Source organism: Ostrinia furnacalis, unplaced genomic scaffold, assembly GCF_004193835.3.
Source record: "Ostrinia furnacalis isolate ACB-3 unplaced genomic scaffold, ASM419383v2 OfSCF1534, whole genome shotgun sequence".
NCBI lineage: Eukaryota > Metazoa > Arthropoda > Insecta > Lepidoptera > Crambidae > Ostrinia > Ostrinia furnacalis.
This window is the reverse complement of record NW_021131773.1, coordinates 261184-281491: the sequence shown is the minus strand read 5'-3', so window position 1 is coordinate 281491 and position 20308 is coordinate 261184. Positions and strand designations below refer to the sequence as shown.

Here is a 20308-nt window from a genome sequence, read left to right as displayed (position 1 = left end):
ATGCTGATACATCAACACAGGCACAAAAACTGTACCTACCTACTTTACATACCCGATACATACACAATTACACATACAAAGAAAATCTTATTTAAATTACCTATGTATATGCAAAGATCGCAAGGTTTCCATAATAAACAATCTTTCTGTGGTCGAAGTTATTGGTCGAAACATAATTATGTACTGACATGTATTCATTATTTTCACTCTCCAGATAGGGAGTGAATTATTAATAAGTGTTGGCGGCTGGCCAATTGAACAATAATCTATCCCAGAAACCTAAGGTGACCCCAGAACTGAAAACCTATATCGATTCACAACCTTCATCGTTTAAAACATAATTATCTTAAAAGATTGATAACAACCCCAACGAAGTTAGAAGCTGCTCCTAACTTTAAACTCCTGAATTTTTTTTCCCTCTCCCTCGGGACGTGTGTATAAGTCCCATACGAATGTTGTCTCTACTTAGGCTAAATCACTTCCTACACTCAATCAAGAATTCCTTTTTAAGGCTTACGTCGTAAGAATGCCTCCGAGATGTTTCTAATACAGGCCTGCCAGTAGAGGCCTAATAGTTAGGATCGTTTCCGCTGAAAATCACTAGTGTGAAAGGTTTTGTATTCACTGCTTGTTATTGTGCACGAAATGAATAATGCCCACTCTAGTGTTTCTGAGACTTTATGAAAAAAAAAACAGGAAATTCGATAATGTGCAAAAGCTAGTATTTCTAACAATATTATTATATGCTTTGTTAATTATTATTTTTAACCACAACGAGGAAGCTCTTGACCTGTATCTAACCTGATGGTAAGTGATGATCAGGCCGAAGGTGGAAGCGAGCTTCATCCGGAATCCCCAACCACGGAGGAAATCTGTTTTAATAAGCACCCGTTTAAATACCATATAACTAATGCTTAAAGGTGAGGTCAATGAAACTTATTAATATACTTTTTTCCATGTTTTAAGTAGGTATAAAACATTTAAACTATTTAGAATGTTGTCTGTGAGCTGATGATGGATTTCATAGACATGTAGTGTCCAAGTCCATGCTTAGCATGAAATAACGATTCATTGATGAGAAACAATTTACCAATAAATATGAGGTTATAAGAGACCCAATGAGTTTCCACGAAGCTAAATAAGTGTCCCCTCAGTAATATCCTAAGGCACTAAGCGCTAATATAATTCAGCTGGTCGGATTGCAGCGGCAGCGAGTCTAGGGGCCTACCCTAAAAAAACATTGATATTTCACGCTTGTTCGTCTCTTTCACCCCACCTCGGTATACTGGTGTAAATGAAAGAGATGGATCATACTGAAACCGTAAAATATTTTCGATATTCAGAGATCCTCGCCGCTTCAGTCAGCTTGCGTCGACGCTGTAAATTTTCCTGGAATTTAGTTTATTTTTCAGAACCCGATCCAGCCAGACGACAATTTAAAATAATGGAGTATTTTCACAAAGCATTACGTAAATAATAATCTTTTAAAATAGCGCATGAAAGTGAAATCCATAGCTCAAGCTCTACTTAGTTTGAGGATTAGACAATAAACACTGCTCTTTCATTTCTGTTCTTTTTGAGACCGCTAACAGCATCATAATTTATACGAGTACTTAATAATTACCCTTTTGTAATGTGTTCAAAAACTTTTTTTAGACTTGCACGTACGTATTAGCAATGAATTGATACCTTCCTTTGTTGATAGGTGTAATCTAAAAAGTCTTACGTCATAAGCAGATGACATACACATATACACAATGAATCATTTCGCGATCGTCTTGTATCAATCAAGGATTCCATTGTGAAGGCGGCTCTTTGAACATGTGACTCATTGAGGAGCCTCGGGGCTGGCACGTGGCAGCTCAAACGTGCCCCGATTATTAAGAATTTTGACAATTGTAAGTAGGTACGTACATGTGACCTACTAAAATGAAAATTTATTACTTTGATACTTGCTACGATATCTGGAATATTTTATGGTTCTATAAGTATCACTTACATAAAATCTATATATCTATATCTATATATATAAAAGAAAGTCGTGTTAGTTACTCCACTTATAACTCAAGAACGGCTGAACCGATTTAGCTGAAAATTGTCAGGGAGGTAGTTTAGAGCCAGGAGAAGGACATAGGATACTTTTTATCCCGTTCGAAATAAAAAAAAGTCTGCTTATTTATTGCCATTAAGGCGGAACAAAGTTCGCCGGGTCAGCTAGTCTATTATATAAAAGAAAAAGTCGTGTTAGTTACTCCACTTATAACTCAAGAACGGCTGAACCGATTTAGCTTAAAATTGACAGGGAGGTAGTTTAGAGCCAGGAGAAGGACATAGGATACTTTTTATCCCGTTATTTATTGCCATTAAAAGGCGGAACAAAGTTCGCCGGGTCAGCTCGTTCAAATTAAGTACCTATCTAATATTTTAAACTATTATGTTGCATTTTTACTATAAAATTATCACTTTACGGGAAACTTCGGGAGGGTAAATCGTCCATTTGCGACGACAGTGTGACATCGTCAATTAGATTAACACAGAAGATGTCACGTTGTCGTCGCAAATGGACGAAATATTTTATTTACCGTTAAAATAGATATTGTTGCAATAAATCCCGTAAAGTGATAATTTTAAAGTACCTATCTAGTTTAAATGGAAATGTGGGTAATCTTTTATTTTGAGACTGTAACACCTGAGAATTTAACACCTACTGATGTAAATCCATTTTCGCAAAATAAATGATTTGATTTGATTTGAAAAAAAGACATTTGATAGAGTTGGCCTCGGTTTAATGCTTGCTTAGTACCTATTCATTATATTGAATGGGCGCTGACCGCTCAAAGCAAAAATAAACACGAGCTAAAACTTGAGCTTGAGCTGACCTATCATCGCATATAATAGTCCCTTTCCCCATAGATGGGGTGACCTTTTAAATAACAGTTAGGTACCTACTTTCTATTCCTTTCAAGTACTCTACTATGCGCTCCACAAAATTTGAATTGGTGTTTTCATAAGTAAATTGGCGATTTCAAACACTTGGACATTTCAAGCAAAGTTCAAATTAAACGAATTTGTTTTAAAGCGATCGTAAACTAACCACACAATTCAATTCATGTACGAATTGTGGGTTTCATGAAATGAATGTTCCGTAACTAATGTTCTGATACTCGGATGATACTGTTTTATTTTGAAAAGCATCCTAAAATTAACAACTTACAAATATTCATGGGTGAACGCAAAACCAAGGGGACAAGACACAAAGACAATGCTATGAAGACAGTGATGTTCTGGAAAATGGGAAATATAGACACATCTACTATAATCTTTACAAATCCGTACAAATGCAGAAACGATATTATATCCTCGCCTAAAATTGTGAGCTGGTTAAAATATTATTTTAGATCCTTTCTATATTTAGCTTTTGCTATAGCTAAAATTAGGATCGTGTGTCTGGATATAACTTGAAAGTTTATGTTAACAGGTAAATATGTTACCCTTTCATACATGCATATACAAATATGTTACAAACGACTAAACGTCATGATCTTGACTACACAAAGTTTGAAGACACTGCTAGGCAGGCAGGCCGCACGTCCGCTCTACCTGACCTATGCCCTATATGAGGGCTGGCATTTCGCGCGTGCCACTATATCGAAATTAAAACACATGGCCGCCCGGGCGCTAAATGGTCTGTTTGTCATCGCGCCGCCCATTCTGCTCCCTTAACTAAACACTTGTCATTTTGCCGGCAATGCGCTATAATATTATTTTGTTTTATAAATATCCCTATTTGCGTACACTGAAACGTATGATGATGCAAGGGCTTTGAGAACATTTAACGATAGAGACTTGAGAGATGAGACTATGACAGAGTTAGGAGAGACTGATGACGATATTTGAAATGAATATGTAGGTACTATTAAATTACGTAGCGCTTTTACGAGATCTTTTTGAAAATGATGGCGATCGGTACTCTTACTTCTTCTTTTTTTATGCAGCACGAAGTAGCAATTTTACTGCGATCACACCTGTTGTTGGGTCGATTTCCCAAACACANATTCACCCTGTTAAATGAGATGCAGTGTAGAATGTTTTTACCCATATCATTGATGAAATATGTATCATTGTTGACAGATGCGTTGCTGCGTAGTAGCGCTGTGCTTGTCAGCGCTGTCCACGCTGGCCGCCGCGGCCGCGGAGCCCGCGCCGCACGACCTTGCTCCCGCGCAGGTAAATGCCCACTCATTATTTTATCAGCTTTATTTGTACATATTCCGAAATGGATATTATGTGTGTTATGCTATGCAAAAACACCTAAAACAGCGTGTCTACCCACAAGTTGGACCAACGACCTCATAAAGGTAGCAGGAAGGCACTGGATGCAAGCCGCTACCGACCGGTCAGTATCACTGGGGGAGGCCTGTGTACAGCAGTGGACGTCATTTGGCTGAAATAATGATGATGATGAAGAAAAATAGTCTTCGCTTGATAACGGGGTTGTCACAACTTTATTGATGACAATGACAAATTATATCGTCAGCTCAAAACGAAAAATTATATCTATTGTTTCTCAAAAGCTTTGGAAGACAAAAATATATGTAGTTCAATAAAAACGTGAAATAATTGCCAGTATGTAGTTTTAAATCTCATTTGAAATAAAAATACAGCAGGAAATGTACCATTGTGAAGCAAATTTAAAAGTAGACGAGAGAATAATTAACGAACAAAGTTCCACAACTCAGGAAAGTATTTTTCATCTGAAAGCTTTGGGCGCGGTTTTGTTTGTGAATTCTAAATATTAATGCGCAAGCGACTTAGTACGCGAGTTGCTAATTAGCTTGCACTGGACCCCGTCACAATGGAGAGCACAGGGACTACTAAATATCAAAACACTTGGCTTCAAAAAAGCACTTTTTAAGATTGTTAAGCTTGCTAGCGGTGAATGAACAATTTACGGAAGCTTTATTTTTGACAAGTAAACCACATGACAATCAATACATTTGTATAAACCTTCCATGAAACTTGTTTGTGTTATTTGCCGAGAGATGTCACTGCTCTTTGAGACACGTAAAGCTGTACCGCGGTGTCCAGATTTTTTTCCCTGGCTTTATATCATCATCAACAGCCCTTTACAGTCCACTGCTGGACTATGAGCCTCCTCCACTATAGTGGAGGGTTTTGCCATAATCTCCACGCTAGGCAGGCGGGTTGGAGATCGCAGTTTAAAAGATTGATGTTTTTCAGAGAGCGCTGCTGCCCATTCTCTGTTTGATGTGTAGTCCCTAAGTCGCCTCTTACGACACCCGCGGGAAGAGTAGGGGTTGGTGACAAATGTATTCTACTCTGCCGTCACCACACGGCTTAACTTAAGGCTTTATATACCTGGAGTATTTTAACACTTGTGAATGAACCTTTGACAACCTTTGTCAAGCATTAAATTGTCACCTATATATTGACGTCTTATTTAAACCTAGATAAGAGTCCCTTAAGTGCGCCGAGAGTATCCGTGGTTTATTCAACATTCATAAATTCCTCAATTACCATCGCTTACTAAAATACATAACGATAAACTTCTTCTGTTCTTTTTCTTGTAATGTTAAGTATTGGAATATGAACATAAACCTACGTGTAAAGAAAAGAAACAAAACGTCGAAGCGTTTTGTTATTGGATGACTCGCTCGCCTCTAGCGCGTTTCTATGAACTAATTTCTGTCTGTCTCTCTCGATAACGTAAATACAGTTGATTTGTACTTTTTTCNATCTAGACAAGTAGTTGTGGTTTCCGTAATTCTAGTTGCTTCCTTAAATTGACTAAACAAGTTAAATGACTGAAAAAGGGAAAGTAGTCTTACAGAATATGATGATGAGCTATCTAGTAAATTGACGTTAAAATCTCCACAAACTAAGACCTTTTTGTTGCTGTTACAAGTTTTATTAAGAGCATCCTCAATAGCCGCTTCAAAAATACCAAAGTCCCCAGAAGTTACAATTTAAAATAGTAATTACTTTCTAACTGTTGTTTTACTTATATCATTAAGCACAACAAGAGTGCTTTTTAGTCGCCGGTGGCTCTACGATCAAGAACGATTCAATTCCTATCTAATGCGTCGTGAAGAAATCGATTATCATTCACCGGTCCAACTGAACTGCCGGCAGATAATTGGCAAATAAATAGAACTTGCCTAAATGGCACCAAAGTTTAAAAAAAGCTTCATTATTATGGAAGGCCGATCAGTACACTTCTCGATATCTAGTCAACTAGCCTTACCTACTCTGTTTCTGGCTCGGAACCATTCTGAGCTAACAATATTGGTTTGTTCCAAATAATGTCCATAAAATTCCAATTTATGAATGTTTAATCCAGGAGCAAACTTTTCTAAGCCGCGTGGAGCGCTGAAAGAACAATCGGCCGACAAGGCGCAAAAAGGCGCGGACCCGACCACGAAAACTTTGCGAGCTTTTAACTCGGGGCGCCACTGGCAGCGGGAATGCTCGTTAAGGCGCAACAAGTATATAAAACTACGTCTAGTAAATAAATGATCCAAATATATTGTCGTTTCAAACAAATACCTATTAGTTAAATATAAAACTGAGGAGACTTACTAAGTGACAGATTTTTTTTTATTGTTCGTGATTAAGGACTTTGATGATGTCATGAATAATAGTGTTTAATTGTTTCTCCAAAGTTGTTAATAGAGACATTGCAGTCATAATATGCACAATATTATTTAGATACCTAAACCAAAAGCAAAGTCTTCTGCCATTCCCGTACCTGGCATAAGGCAGACATAACCACATAACAATGTTAACACCGTCAAGTTGCAAACACAGTAGCACTAGTTGGTTGCACCCGCCGCTCCTTGCAACTAACTTCGGAACATATTCAACTTCGTTACTGACTTTTGCGCCGCGCGATAACCTCAACTTGCCTTAGTGAAATTACGAGTATAATGCAACGCTATTTGAGCTCATTTTCATCAGTAATTAATGTGTGGGTGCTACATTTCCTTTGGTTATAGACGTGCAAGTAGATGAGCAGCATTAGTAAATCCAATTAAATCTACAAAAGTGCACCATAAAATTACTAAGGCTAAGATGCACCACCTAACCTTGACCGTAACTTTGACGATAACCGGTGCTTTTTGTATGGATTTTGACAGATTTTTGACTTTTTTCAAAGTTAAAGTAAGATGGTGTAACCCAGCCTACGAGTAAGTATCACCAACAAAAAGACTCTCGCCATTTTTTCTAGTAAATACATATTATGTATTAAACATAATTATTATTATTAAAAATAAATTAATTTACTCTTTTACTAAGTAGAATCAAAGATTGTATCAATTACAATAGACATAAGGGATATTACGTAGGTACATATTAGGTATAATACCTATCTGTAATCACTGAAATGGAATAAGATAATGCGAGAGTAACCAATTCAATAAGATAGTTTCCAAAAACGGCTGGCATCAGTTCGCTACTGAATCGTACTGATGCCTCGTAGATATCAATATTTAATTTATTTGAAATACATTGAAGTGAATCAAAAAGGCCTAAATTAGTCAAAGTCAAAGTCTGTAGGTACCTACATAGTTCTTAGCAAAATTAGAAATACATTGCAGTCTCTGCGTGAATTGCAACAACTTATTTATGTTCTTAACACTTGTTATGATGGCATAGATCCTCATATTGTTTAAAAACTAAACTGTTTATGGAAAGACTAGTATGACATAATAAATACTGTAGAAAAAATCATGAGGAAATGTACTATGGAATAATGTGAAAAAATAGGTGTGTGACAACCCTAATAAAAGTCGCAAAACGCCGGGGATTTCACCGGCATGTTGTTTGGGCTCAACTTAAGCGAATTATTAAAACTAATTCGCTTATAATAGAAAATAGAAACGCTTTATAGTCCTTGGCTTTAGAGACCGCTGCCACAAGATTAGCCTTCGCCACGAATTAATAATGGCACCATAACGCTTTTGTGTTATAGGAAAACTTTATACTATCTGCAATAATGTATGTTTTAAATCAAATAAACTAGAACATGAAAATCATAAAAAATACATTTTTCATATATAAGTAAGTAAACATTTTTATCAAATAATAAAGGTACCCTCAGTTCCAAAGTAAACAAATACGTAGAGTTTGTAAAAGCATCATTAAAATCTCATTAAATAAATTTGAGATTACTTGGCAGAACTAGGCCTGGTAATGTGCCTGCCAATTGCCGACTCGTTACTAATGTTGCCACGAACTTTGCGAGCAACTTGGCTTTAACTTTTGCGGCCACCTGGCTGGTTGATCTTGTAGCAGTCTACATCGCTAGTTGACACAGTCCTGGGACCGAATCCCACTATCTTTCTCATTAGTTGGCTGAAACTAAGACTGATATATGATAAGAAAAAAAAAAGTGATGTTACGAATTATAATTTTATTGTACTTGTGGGAAATATACCAAACAGAGCCGCATAAGCAGGTCTGTTGCGGGAAATGACCTAATTATATCCACATCTGGGACGCTCACTCATTCATCACTGAACAATGGCTCCCGCTCACTGCCGAAGTGGGAAGGCGCCGTTAGATGCAGGCTTCATGCTTGTTTGTTCCCGGTAAAACCGAGAACTTGAGATTGATTTTTTGTTTTATGTATGTCTATAGTAATTAATAAGTAGCCTTGGTATCTAAATTGAGTCATATAAGTTACCATCACTTCGTTCTTTTGAACTAACATTAAATGAAAATACAAGCTAAATGCACAACAACTTTATTCTCTAAAAAGGATGTGAATTAAAATTAATCTTCTATTACAGAATGACAACGAATTAGAACTAACAGAAGAAGAAAAACAAGCGTGGCAAAATCTACATGGAGGCTGGGGCAAACGCGGGTGGCAAGACATGAGCTCCGCGTGGGGCAAGCGAGCCTGGCAGGACCTCAACTCCGCCTGGGGCAAGAGAGCCTGGCAGGATCTCAACTCTGCTTGGGGCAAGAGGGGCTGGCAGGACCTCAACTCCGCGTGGGGCAAAAGAGGCTGGCAAGACCTTAACTCCGCATGGGGCAAACGCGCCTGGAGGGACATGTCCCAGATGCCTTGGGGCAAGAGGGGATGGCAAGACATGAGCTCTGCCTGGGGCAAGCGGGGCTGGAACGATATGAGCTCTGCCTGGGGAAAGAGGGGATGGAACGACATGAGCTCTGCTTGGGGTAAAAGGGGTTGGAATGACATGAGCTCAGCTTGGGGAAAACGCGGCTGGCAGGACATGAGCTCGGCTTGGGGCAAGAGAGCACCGGTAAGTTCCAAAATGTAGCACAATTGAAGTAAAATAACTCAGATATAAGCAAAGTTGAAGAGTATATGAATAGTATAGTGAAAAGTTATATTATACGTATCTTTTAAATGTCTCTCTTTAAATGCCTCGCATACCGCTTGAAAAATGGCACTATATCTATTTAATTTGTAATAGGAAAAATGGGCGAACTTCCACGGATCATGGGGCAAGCGATCAGGACCCGAGACCGACTACGAAGATGTTGAAACCATTGACCAACTGATTCCGATCCAACAGGTAATACAAATCAATGATCAATCATGTTGCAATTTGAATCCAATAAGCCAATAATCAAATTCTAATATTACAATCCCTAATCATTATTAATCTTGGCAGACTACAGACAGACATCCTAATAACTGTGTACAATGTGTTTAACGTCAGTTAACGATATGAATAAATTAAAAACACATAAACGTCTGTCTGTGAGTGTTGAGAAATGGACGTGTGATGAATTTACCAATTACTATGGTAATTGGTCTGGTGCACACACTGCTAACAGTGCCAACATTTCCCCGTCATAAACCTTTTTAGATGTATCCTTTCTGGGAGCGACTTTAATTCATCGAGGTCTTTAACATGATATGAATATCAGGTATTATAAAAATAATATTTNTTACCTCCTCTGTCTTTTGTGATGTCCATAGCAATAAATGTTTCTTTCTTTCTTTTCTTTTCTTTCAATTGACTTGGACCAACTCGCTGACTGCTGAGTGACGACACACGATACGATACGTTACGCGCGAGTGTTTCTACCGCTTCCATTACAATTAGGCACAGGGAACACATCACTTTTATTTTATTTGCACAAGGTATAGAACTAACTCTAAATAAATAACGTAAATAAACACAATGACTGTGTGTATGTCATAATAAAGTACCTCTCGGTCTCTTTTCGTGATGGTTAGCAAGCTGTTAGCGATTGCATAATCAATACCTAAATTTTCCAAAAGCCTTTACTTAGTTCAATCAACGTCTCTATTCCCGTACGATTGAAAACGGCGTTTTCGTGCCGGGCGTGCGTGAACTCTCGGCCTTAGGCTCACTCCCACTCAAGCCAGCATTAGACGTATTACGTTATCCGAGGCTACCCGGCGCGTGACTCCGACCGTGAACGTACGTGTTCACGGTGTCACTGGATCACATGCCTTTTAGCCAGGTGTAGTACCTAATTTTTGAAACATGAATCTTTTTGATACTTATGTGAAATGACAATGCAATATTCTTTTTTTTTCTTAAGTCTGTAAAAATGTGCCTTATTTGTAGAATAAGTTAAATGGTAACCCTACAAAAGGAACATACTGTACCTGGTAGAGTCTAAAAATAGAACTAACTATCGTCAAACCTCCAAACGTAGTCACGAGTAACTTGACGCTTTTTGGGTCCAATTCGGCGCAAACAATAATGCAAAATTAGTTCTAATAAAATATTACCCATACAAAATACTTTCATTTTTTATCTGCTTTAATTCGCAAACCCACATTTCTATTTCGTTTAATTCAAATTGGACTAAATTCGAAGTTTCCTAATCCGTTTAAATGAGCGCGCAGCGGAAGTGATCGGCTAAGAATAGGGCGTCTATTAGCGCCCGCCCGCCCGCCGTTACACACGTAATCTAGGCTGAACCATGTAGGGTTGACATACACAATTTGTATTCCCATTAACTTGTCTAAAACTGTGTGTATAACATCCGTTAATAACTTGCAAACAAAACATACAGCTAGCGGCATAAATTTCAAATAAGCTTTTAGCAATAATAGCGCATATCGGCACGAAACAACTTCTAGTTTGATCTACGAGTGATAAATGTACTTAATAGAATTTTAAATAATTTTCATTCTCGGATAGTAAACAGTTCTAATCTGCATTATAACTAACCAGTATTGTCTGGTAAACGCCGCGCCGTCTGCTGCTCTATTATTCACTGCGAGCTTAAACTACACAATCCATTTGAGTTCGGCGAAAACACTAATAAAACCTGCGTGGGTCGAATTCATTCTTCGCGTATTTCGGGCTCTGCGCAAATCTCCGAAGTTTTGTTATAATTTACGCAAGGTTATTATGAATCATTCCGCGCTACAAAAGGCAGTATCGTCCGTAACGCCTTTGTGTAGCCCCATTTGGGAATTAAAGGGTCGCCTACGGAGATTTCACAGATGGTAAAATGTTACGCACGATTTAAAAATTAGATTTTTTCTAAGTTAAATAATAATGTAACGTAAACTAAAATTATTTGACCGTAAACCAAAGAAGCAAAAGAATGCGCGAATTCTTTAAAATTTAAGCAACACCACTGTTATTTAAATCCCAACTCTACCAAACTACTCGTTACATTGCTGATAGATGATAGATAAACGCACCCACTCTTAATGATATCTACAATTGACATAATATTTGAAATGTAACCGTGCCCGTAAACAGAGCAACGCAAACATCAAGGTGCTGTACAAGTAGCGAGCTGTGTCGCCTATCAAGGAGCAATAACACTCGGCGGTCTGATGCCTTGTTTACGTGTTTGTCCCGTGAAATTAGACAAGGGTTGCGCACACGTAGGCTTTGAAACATAGTTTGAGGGCTTAGTTCATTATTCAAATTGATATTTATACTACAGGTGAAAATTGCCTGAGTCCCTCAAAATACGTATGCTGTGTCATACCATGAAAAATTACTTGTTAATTATTTTGTTATTTTAATTACTATAAAGAAGAAATACGCGTAAATTAAATAAATCGTCAAGTACAAATGCAGATACGAATAAGATCAATCTTCGCTCAGATTTTAATACAATAATCGAATGCAATTTCCGCGGGAAATAATCCCAGTGTCGGCTCAGTTTGCTTTAGCGCCAATCACTTCGAAACTTCGGCTTGCAGCATTTATTTTATATAGATTAATGAATAACGTTTGCCATTTCACTGGAATTATATGTGCTCTTTTTTTATTAAGCTGATTATTTAGTTTGAATTGGAGCGAAGAGTTAAGATCTTTAATTAAGCAGGTTTTAAAGGACCCGGTTACGAATAAACTATAATTAGTAATCATTTACATACTCGTAGGTCATGATAGTTCTGAAGTCTGTCATGTCGGTCTTTAGTTTTTAACATATTTTCAGCATTAAATAGGAGATATGTAGTACGGTATGGGTGCGTGATCGATGAATTGACGTGTCCGTCGAAGTAGAAAATTGATAGGTACCTTTCTTATTTTACGAACAAGATCGAAAATTAAGAGATCTATAATGATGACAAACTCTTCCAAAGAACTTAGCTATCAAATCACTTCGCCCACGTTACACTCGTGAAACTAACTCCCATTGCTGTCGCTACATTAGACCCTATTTCAGCTGGACGAGCCGGAGCAGATCGCGGAATCACCGGAGAAGCGCGCATGGTCCGCGCTGCACGGCGCCTGGGGCAAGCGCCCCGTCAAGCAGCACATCAACAGCGGTAAATATCACTACAATGCTGGGAATAACGCGGAGTTATCGATTTAGACGCTAACCAAGAATAGACCTTCTTTAAAATATTACTTACTAAAACAGTTGCAAAACAGATGATTGGTTTTTGTATAAATAATGTAACAAATACCATGATCATTAACAGTAATGTAATCTATTACAGATTTTTAAATGAAACGTCAAGTCAGTTGAATACCTCCAACCTCTATTATGCGTCTCAATCGAAAACATCAACGCGACGTCTTAACACCTAAACTTTTCAGTGAACCTACTCCAAAGTAGACACTAGACACATTTTACATTACTTATAGTCGAAATAACCTTCGCAAGTATCCCCTTTTCGCATAAATCTCTTGGAAGTTTGCAAATTAATCTATTTTAGCCTTAAATGCTGTAATGTTTCTCTCTCACTAATTAGTAGAATTGGCATTTATTTTGTGTCTATTTTCTAATAGATCATTACCTCTACACAAACCTTTTGCAGCATCAGTAGAAATTTAGAATAACTCACTTGGAGACTATTTTCTATTAGAACAATTTAAACACTTTTTCTATCCTATATCACGCTACAAAACTTGTTTTTTTAATGAGAAATTTCTGATAAAATACCTTAAAAAAATTACACAATCAATCTGTGAGCAGCGTTACGAAGAAGGCATGATTTTTTTTTATCCCCAACGAGGAATCAAAATATTGAGCCCATCTAAATCGATTGTTGTACAGCCGTACCTACTCAAAGTCTAACACATCCAGACAGACTTCACAATAGCGTCAAAATAGAGCCCACGAATAAACGTAGTGTAGAGTAGGCCCGCCTCCTCAAATTAAATTCTAAAACTGGCTCAAACCTGGTTTGGTAAGTCTCAAAGCTGACTAGTTTATGTACGCGTCGCTGCCCGCCGTATCCGGGCCCGAACGTCCGAACCGATCGCTCGTCACTCCATCACGCGGTTCCAGCAGGGCTACTCCGAAACGCTCTTTATGTAGTTTTGAGTCTATCTATCACCGTCGCTCATGCTGGCATCTCGCTTTGCATGAGAGGAATGGCAACATTCGAAACTTCGGATAAGCCCGAAGTAGCCCTTCAGCACCCTCGCTGAACGATGGCACCTGTCGGACCTACTCCCGCCCCGCGCGGCTACTCGCCGCCAACACCTATTAGCTAACAGAGCTTAAGTGACTGAGCAGATTAAATTCCGACGGAATTTTCATTGGAAGCCTGAACACGTCACTCAAGCTAACACGTATGTACATTGTACACTGAGTGGGAGAAACCGAGTAAGGTAATTTTATGTAAATAACAAAGGACTATTATCCACTATATTCCTTCATGCTGGGGCTCTTCTCCTCTTTTTATTGATCTACAATATTCGACAACACCTGCTACTGTAACAAATACTACTCTCATCCCTGATTACCGCGTTCAGCCGGGCTAGGATGCAAGCCATAATAAAATCTTATCGAATTTAGACAACAAATGTTTGGCCTTTCCGCATTAAATCGCAGCAGCCCGCTCACGGTCAAGAATCAACGACGGCCATGCGGGATATGTATCTAACGCTTCAAATTGAAAGAACAATACCAAAAATGGAGTAGTTAATCTAAACTGAATAAATCGAACGGTTTTATAAAAGTTGTATAATAAACTAACTGTTCATCTGTGCGAATTTTTTCACGTAACGAGAAGTAGGGTGGAATTACTCCCGCGTGGCCGCGCTATATTGATGCGATTGACGGCGTTGATCAATCCATATTATGAATCTACTTCTCGCGAGAAACATTTGAAAACAAATAATCGGTATAATTATTTTTTAATTTTGTACCTTATTTTGTTAACCTTGACTTTTCAATCGAAGCCTATTTTGGACAATCCAGCGAGCTTGTAACATCATCTATTTTCAGAACTGTCGGATTAATTTGTTTAAGGTGCGCGCAGAAATTTTACTGGTTGCCCTCCGCATTCTATTTTTTATTCAAACAAAATCACTTTAAAATTTATATTTAAAATCTGGAGTCACCTATGTATATGTAAAACCATGAATTTTGTTACTAGTAAAACAGTAGATATTAAAGTGGGCTATAAGAATATCTTCAAATAAGATCTTCAAAAAGTCGAGTTCAAACAGTGCTTACAGGCGGCTGTTTGCGGGGAGAAGTCGTAAATTGTCACTCCGGACACAGAATTAGATAATGTTCATTCCGCGCCTTTTAAATTAAACCCAAGTATGGCGACTCGTCTCGTGACTGAGGGCCTCAATTCCGCATCAATCTGACCGTGAACGTTTAATGAAAAATTACAAGGACGTAGACGTATATTTTCGTGATCTTACCAATGTCCCCAGGATATTTTATGACACCGGTGCGGGCCAGTCCTCTTTAATATTTCAAGATTTAAATTAAAATTTCGCTCAGAACAAATAATGATACGAGTATAATTAAAAGTATCAAACATGCAATTTTGTTTTAAAAATTGTATGAGTCACTTCTGTTTATTGATTGCATTTTAGTTAAAGGCCAGTGGCTGGCCTTTGTCTATCATGTGTATCTTTAAACATAAAATATGTACATTTATACTTATACCTTTATGCAGCAAACAATAGCTCAAGACATCTCACACCTTACCAATACACAAATTATTTCAAGAAGAAAAACATGATCACTTGGTTATTCAAAACACGTACCTTAACGCCGATCTTTCATTGAATACTACGCCTCACTCTCGAGGCAACCCAGAAAGATGTGACACACAAACCGATTACAAACAGAACAAAAATAAAAGAGCTGTGTGACCCTACAGGAGCGTATTACTGGAAGCGGGAGCCAGCCTGGACGAATCTAAGAGGCATGTGGGGCAAGCGGTCGCCACCCGAGGACCCGCTAGACAGGCCCGAGGAACACGGTAACCTTCTGCTGCGTCTTAGCCTTCTGTGGGGGTCTGTTGTAGTGCTTGGCTGACACATTCGGGATAGGAAGCGATTTGAAGAAAGTGCCTGTATGTGAATGAGTACACTAAAGACACTTTCTCCCATCAAGATGGATAGCGTTATCCATCATGAATTGACATTTGCCTTTGAGATGTAAACGCAATTAGCTGTCTATCTTATAAAGACTATAACTATCCTATCTATAGTAGGTATATTATAGAAGATTTTTGTCTGATTTAACGTGAACATTTTTTTAATTTTTATAGTTTTTTAAAGAGTCTGCTAGTGAGACACACAATTATTATTAACTTGTGTTTTGACTTTTTGTGGTCAAATTCTGGTAACAAAACTACATATATTACTCGTAAAACGCGCATAAAACAAGTAATGTAGCTCAGCCAATAATAATACAACAGATCACTCTACAATCTTCTAGTGTCTTCCTTGTTTAGTTCTCACTGTCCTCTGATCACCCTCTTGATGTTCACTCCGTAGCAACATTCGAAAGCACTCTACCTGTGTCCACTGTCCATTTCTCCAAACGCTGTAGAATCTCTGTTATCTGTGTAGTTAGATCTATGCTAGTAGCTAGTCCTCTTCCAAATCTTCTTCTCACATCTTCTGTCATCATATCATTATTCTCCATGTTTGGCGTATTGGTGTTTCGGTGAAAAGGTTTGTATAGATATTAAATGTATAATAATATGATAGATAATGTAAATAATGCCCACCATCGTCCCCCTATGTGAAAGGAATAATATTTTCCAAATTGAATACAGGTAACCCTATCATACAAGTAGTTATTTTGTAACAATGTATAAGATACCAGTTAGTCTAAACTTCGAAAGAGTTAATAAAATAAAAATACAAAGAAAAGTTCTATGCCGACCTATTTCCTTAACAGAATAACTCGTTGAATGCTTAAGTTCATTGAGCAGTGAAAATTGGAATGCTTAACAACAAGTCAATGTAACTCCTGTGCATCAGATCAGTGGCTGCGTATCAGCGATTGTCGCAATGCCCTTTTTGTAATTTTTACTTAACTCAATGAAACTTACAACTATATCGACTGTCGTCATGTCGTGAATGAATGGTGATTATCAATGATGTTACTGGATCCCAGAATCCATCGCGGCTAGCTGACGAGCCACAAAATGGCGCGACCTGACTGAGACCGTAATCTGTCAGACACTAGCTCAAAAGATACAAATTACCCAAGCTCAATTTTCGAGCGTGTTAGTGGAAAACATATTATTATTATCAATTTTCATATTAAATCAAGTTTCGATAATTTAGAATCTGTTAGCGTAGTTGGATTAAAATTTATAGAATATAAATATTCCTATCACGTAAACAAATAAAAATACATTGGAATATATTAGAAGAAAATATATTGAAATATATTATAAAAAATATTAGAAGAAAATTTAAGAAAAACTGAATGTAATAAAATTCCAAAATCTGTCCATTTCAAAAATGTCTGACCTAAGTATTATCTTCCCGGGCTGTGGCTAGATATCGCTGTGCGAATGTAACTGTTACTGCCGCCGAACACTCTTCGTGGCTGTGATATTATACTTTTACGATCATTTTACGGCGTGTAAAACGTGCTGAAGTAAGTTTTCAGTCTATAGGTATATTATACCTATACTTACTACGTAACTACGAATTACTAAACCGTTTCATCGTACGATTAGTAAAACGTGAGGTAGAGTCAGCTCTACTGATCAAAATAAATAAGTTATTGATACGCTACATTAGACAAATCTTCCACGATATATTTTTTTCAGATTTAAAAAAATATATTTGTTTAAAAAATAATATTCATCGATTCACTTTCTTTGTTTAAAAAAATATCTCTAGAGACGATTTAGCTGTAAATGAAATAACATAGCTTCACATTTAATATCATCATGACAAGTGTGCTGGCCACATTTACAATAGTCACTGTTTTACGAGTAGATTATATTATTCCCCTTTCCCCTTAAGCCCCAAAACCCTGTTGTCTAACTCGAACATATTATTCCACGTTTACATCAAGTGCTTAGCTATCTTATTTCGTTCCTAAGCAAACCAAACGTTTTATTGATACATTGGTAGAGTTAATTATTACGAGTACACATACCCGGTCTCGCAAGTTGGCGGCCTACGCATCAATTCGCCGCAAAACGAAACAAAGGCCGTTTAGGCCTCTTATTAACGAAGAAGCTGACTTCATCGAGGATATTAATCTCCGATAAACTCTGCCGCTCTTCATCCACCAGCTTTTGAGCATTTACTTTGTACTTTCCCAAAGGATGGAACAATAAAAACTCAAAGTCAGCAGCCGAGATGAGCATTGTTTTAATTCAAGTGCTTCCTTCCGAACCGTTGTTTACTTAGTATTTGGGGTAACTGGCTAAAATCGTAATATTGCGTGTGTTTTCAAATCTTAAGGCTCGTATTCTGAATCGACGTTTAAAACTCTCGATGTTAAGTCAAGAATCAAGCCTGCCATTATTCTTAATAGGTACCTACTAAAATTGAAAGTAATTTTAAGTATATGAATTAAGTGCGTTCTCTCATTCTGTAATAAGTAAATAGATTAATTCAACTTTTACTACTTAGCCAAAGAATACCTATGCATCATTTCAATATCTGTCTTCATTAAATTTTGTACTTTCTCTCCAAAGAAATATAATTAATAACAAGCTTGAAATCCAATTTGATTCTTAAAAATGATAAATTAATTGTCTCAACTTCGTAATGAGGTAGGTACTTCCAGAAGCGCAGGCTCAACAGGAAAATCAATGGCAAAAACATTGCAATGCAAAGTTGAGCCCACAAATATTTCATCTCCTCAGAGTGAAGTGTTTTGCCGATTGAAATTAATTAAGACAAAGTTCGTCGGCTAATTATTTGGGCCGCAATCCGCACCGCGCGGAGCCAGCTCAAACAAACTTATTCAATTGGAATTATCCACTCTACTCGTAAGGCATGATCATCAAAAATGAATATGGATACAACCAAGTGACAAAGTTAATTAAAAATACATCTGAATTTAACTTTTACAAATGTATTAAAATAATAGCATGTTTATGCCGAACTGTCTTTAAACAAGTTTTCAATATAAATCAAGAATCAGAAAGACAATTCAAATTTTTAATGCTTAATAGCCGCTCTCTTGTAGAGTTAGTATTCGCATGGAACTTTTACGATTTTTAACTAAATACTTACTGTATTAGGTATTGATTAGTTATTAGGTACTGAGTTAGTGACATAAATAATTGATTTCCAGTGACATTATTTATTGTTTTTGTCTCTGATCACATTATTTTGTACATGTCCCTCTACAGAGGAAGGTTAATAATATAATTGATGTCACTAATTGTGTGGAGTACTACACTTCAATCTTTCGACGAAACGTAATAACTGTGATAAAGTATGTCGCCAGAGAGCGTATATCAGCTTTACCCAAAGAACACTACTCGTATGTATTAAAATGTTTGTATTTGTTTTACAGAAAACAGCGCGCCGCGGGATGAAGCCTAGACAACTGGAAACTGTATTATAACTAAGATACTTAGCCACCACAGTCATATCTACATGTAGGAACAATACTCTCTGTCCGCTTCGAACAACATTATTTGTCATATCCCCATGTTAACCCTAAAGGTGACTAATTCTTTTCACTCCCAACCAGTGGAAAGCATTAGTCGACGACCTGAGTTCCTAGTACTTCAGTTATCGTATTTTTCTATATACATGTATATTACTATCCCTTTGAGATTACGTACAAATATAGCTCTACGAACTATGTCACCTTCTAGAATAATCTATTTCCTAAGGCCGAGTTACATTGAGACACGCGCTTATCGTGAAGCGTCAAGCGTAAGGCGAACAAATGTGAAGTGAATGCAATGCTTTCTTATCATAAGTGCACCAGCTACATAATAGAAATACCTACATACAGAAACCAGTTGAAAACATTGTATTTTCAGGTCACAATTTATCACCCATAAAAAGATTCAATTATTATTAGCGCTGATAGTGTGGAAAGAAGGCTGGCTATGTATGTGCTCCAAGCACTCGCGACTACTCCCCGCTCTGCTTGACGCCCCGCGTTACGCGCTGCATCTCTTCAAAACGCGGCCTTAGCTAGTAGGAAACGTATAAATTATTTTTACGATCTTTGATATACACGCTGTTAGGCAGGCGTAATATGTAATATTGAGCTAGTTAGTTGAATTAATTAATAAATTAATTGTATTTTATTAGAGACGTTGATGTAAATTGTACTGGTACTTCCTCGGAAGGCGTTTGTCCAATAAAAGTTTATTCGGAAGCCGAATGTTGTTTTATTTAAGAATCCGTCGTCGTCGTATCAAGCGGCGATTAGCGCCGGAAAACTCATAGAAGAAGATGGAGGCAATATACAAATTCTCAATCTCGTGGTATAGTAATAATTATACTAGATACAAATGGACCCTGTCGGACACAGTATTTCACAAACTATCTTGTTTTTTAACATACTGACGAAAAACCTCCTGGTAAATACTTAACTGTCTAGTATAAATAGCTTCTTCTATGTTTTTATCACTTAAGAAAATAAAATT

The 20308-nt window shown here is 37.4% G+C and overlaps 1 protein-coding gene across 2 annotated transcripts in view; it reads left to right on the top strand.

The window, feature by feature from the left end:
* Window positions 1–20037, top strand: part of PTSP (prothoracicostatic peptide) — a 52569-nt gene extending 32532 nt beyond the window's left edge. Inside the window, exons 2-7 of one of the 2 annotated variants that reach the window (XM_028304816.1) lie at window positions 4132–4227; window positions 8814–9293; window positions 9468–9569; window positions 12676–12778; window positions 15587–15688; window positions 19216–20037. In XM_028304816.1, the coding sequence (XP_028160617.1) occupies window positions 4132–4227; window positions 8814–9293; window positions 9468–9569; window positions 12676–12778; window positions 15587–15688; window positions 19216–19244 (912 nt within the window). In that variant the 3' untranslated portion in view covers window positions 19245–20037. The remainder of the gene's footprint in view (window positions 1–4131; window positions 4228–8813; window positions 9294–9467; window positions 9570–12675; window positions 12779–15586; window positions 15689–19215) is intronic. The other variant, XM_028304817.1, reaches the window with a different exon arrangement.
* The last annotated feature ends 271 nt before the right edge of the window (window positions 20038–20308 follow it).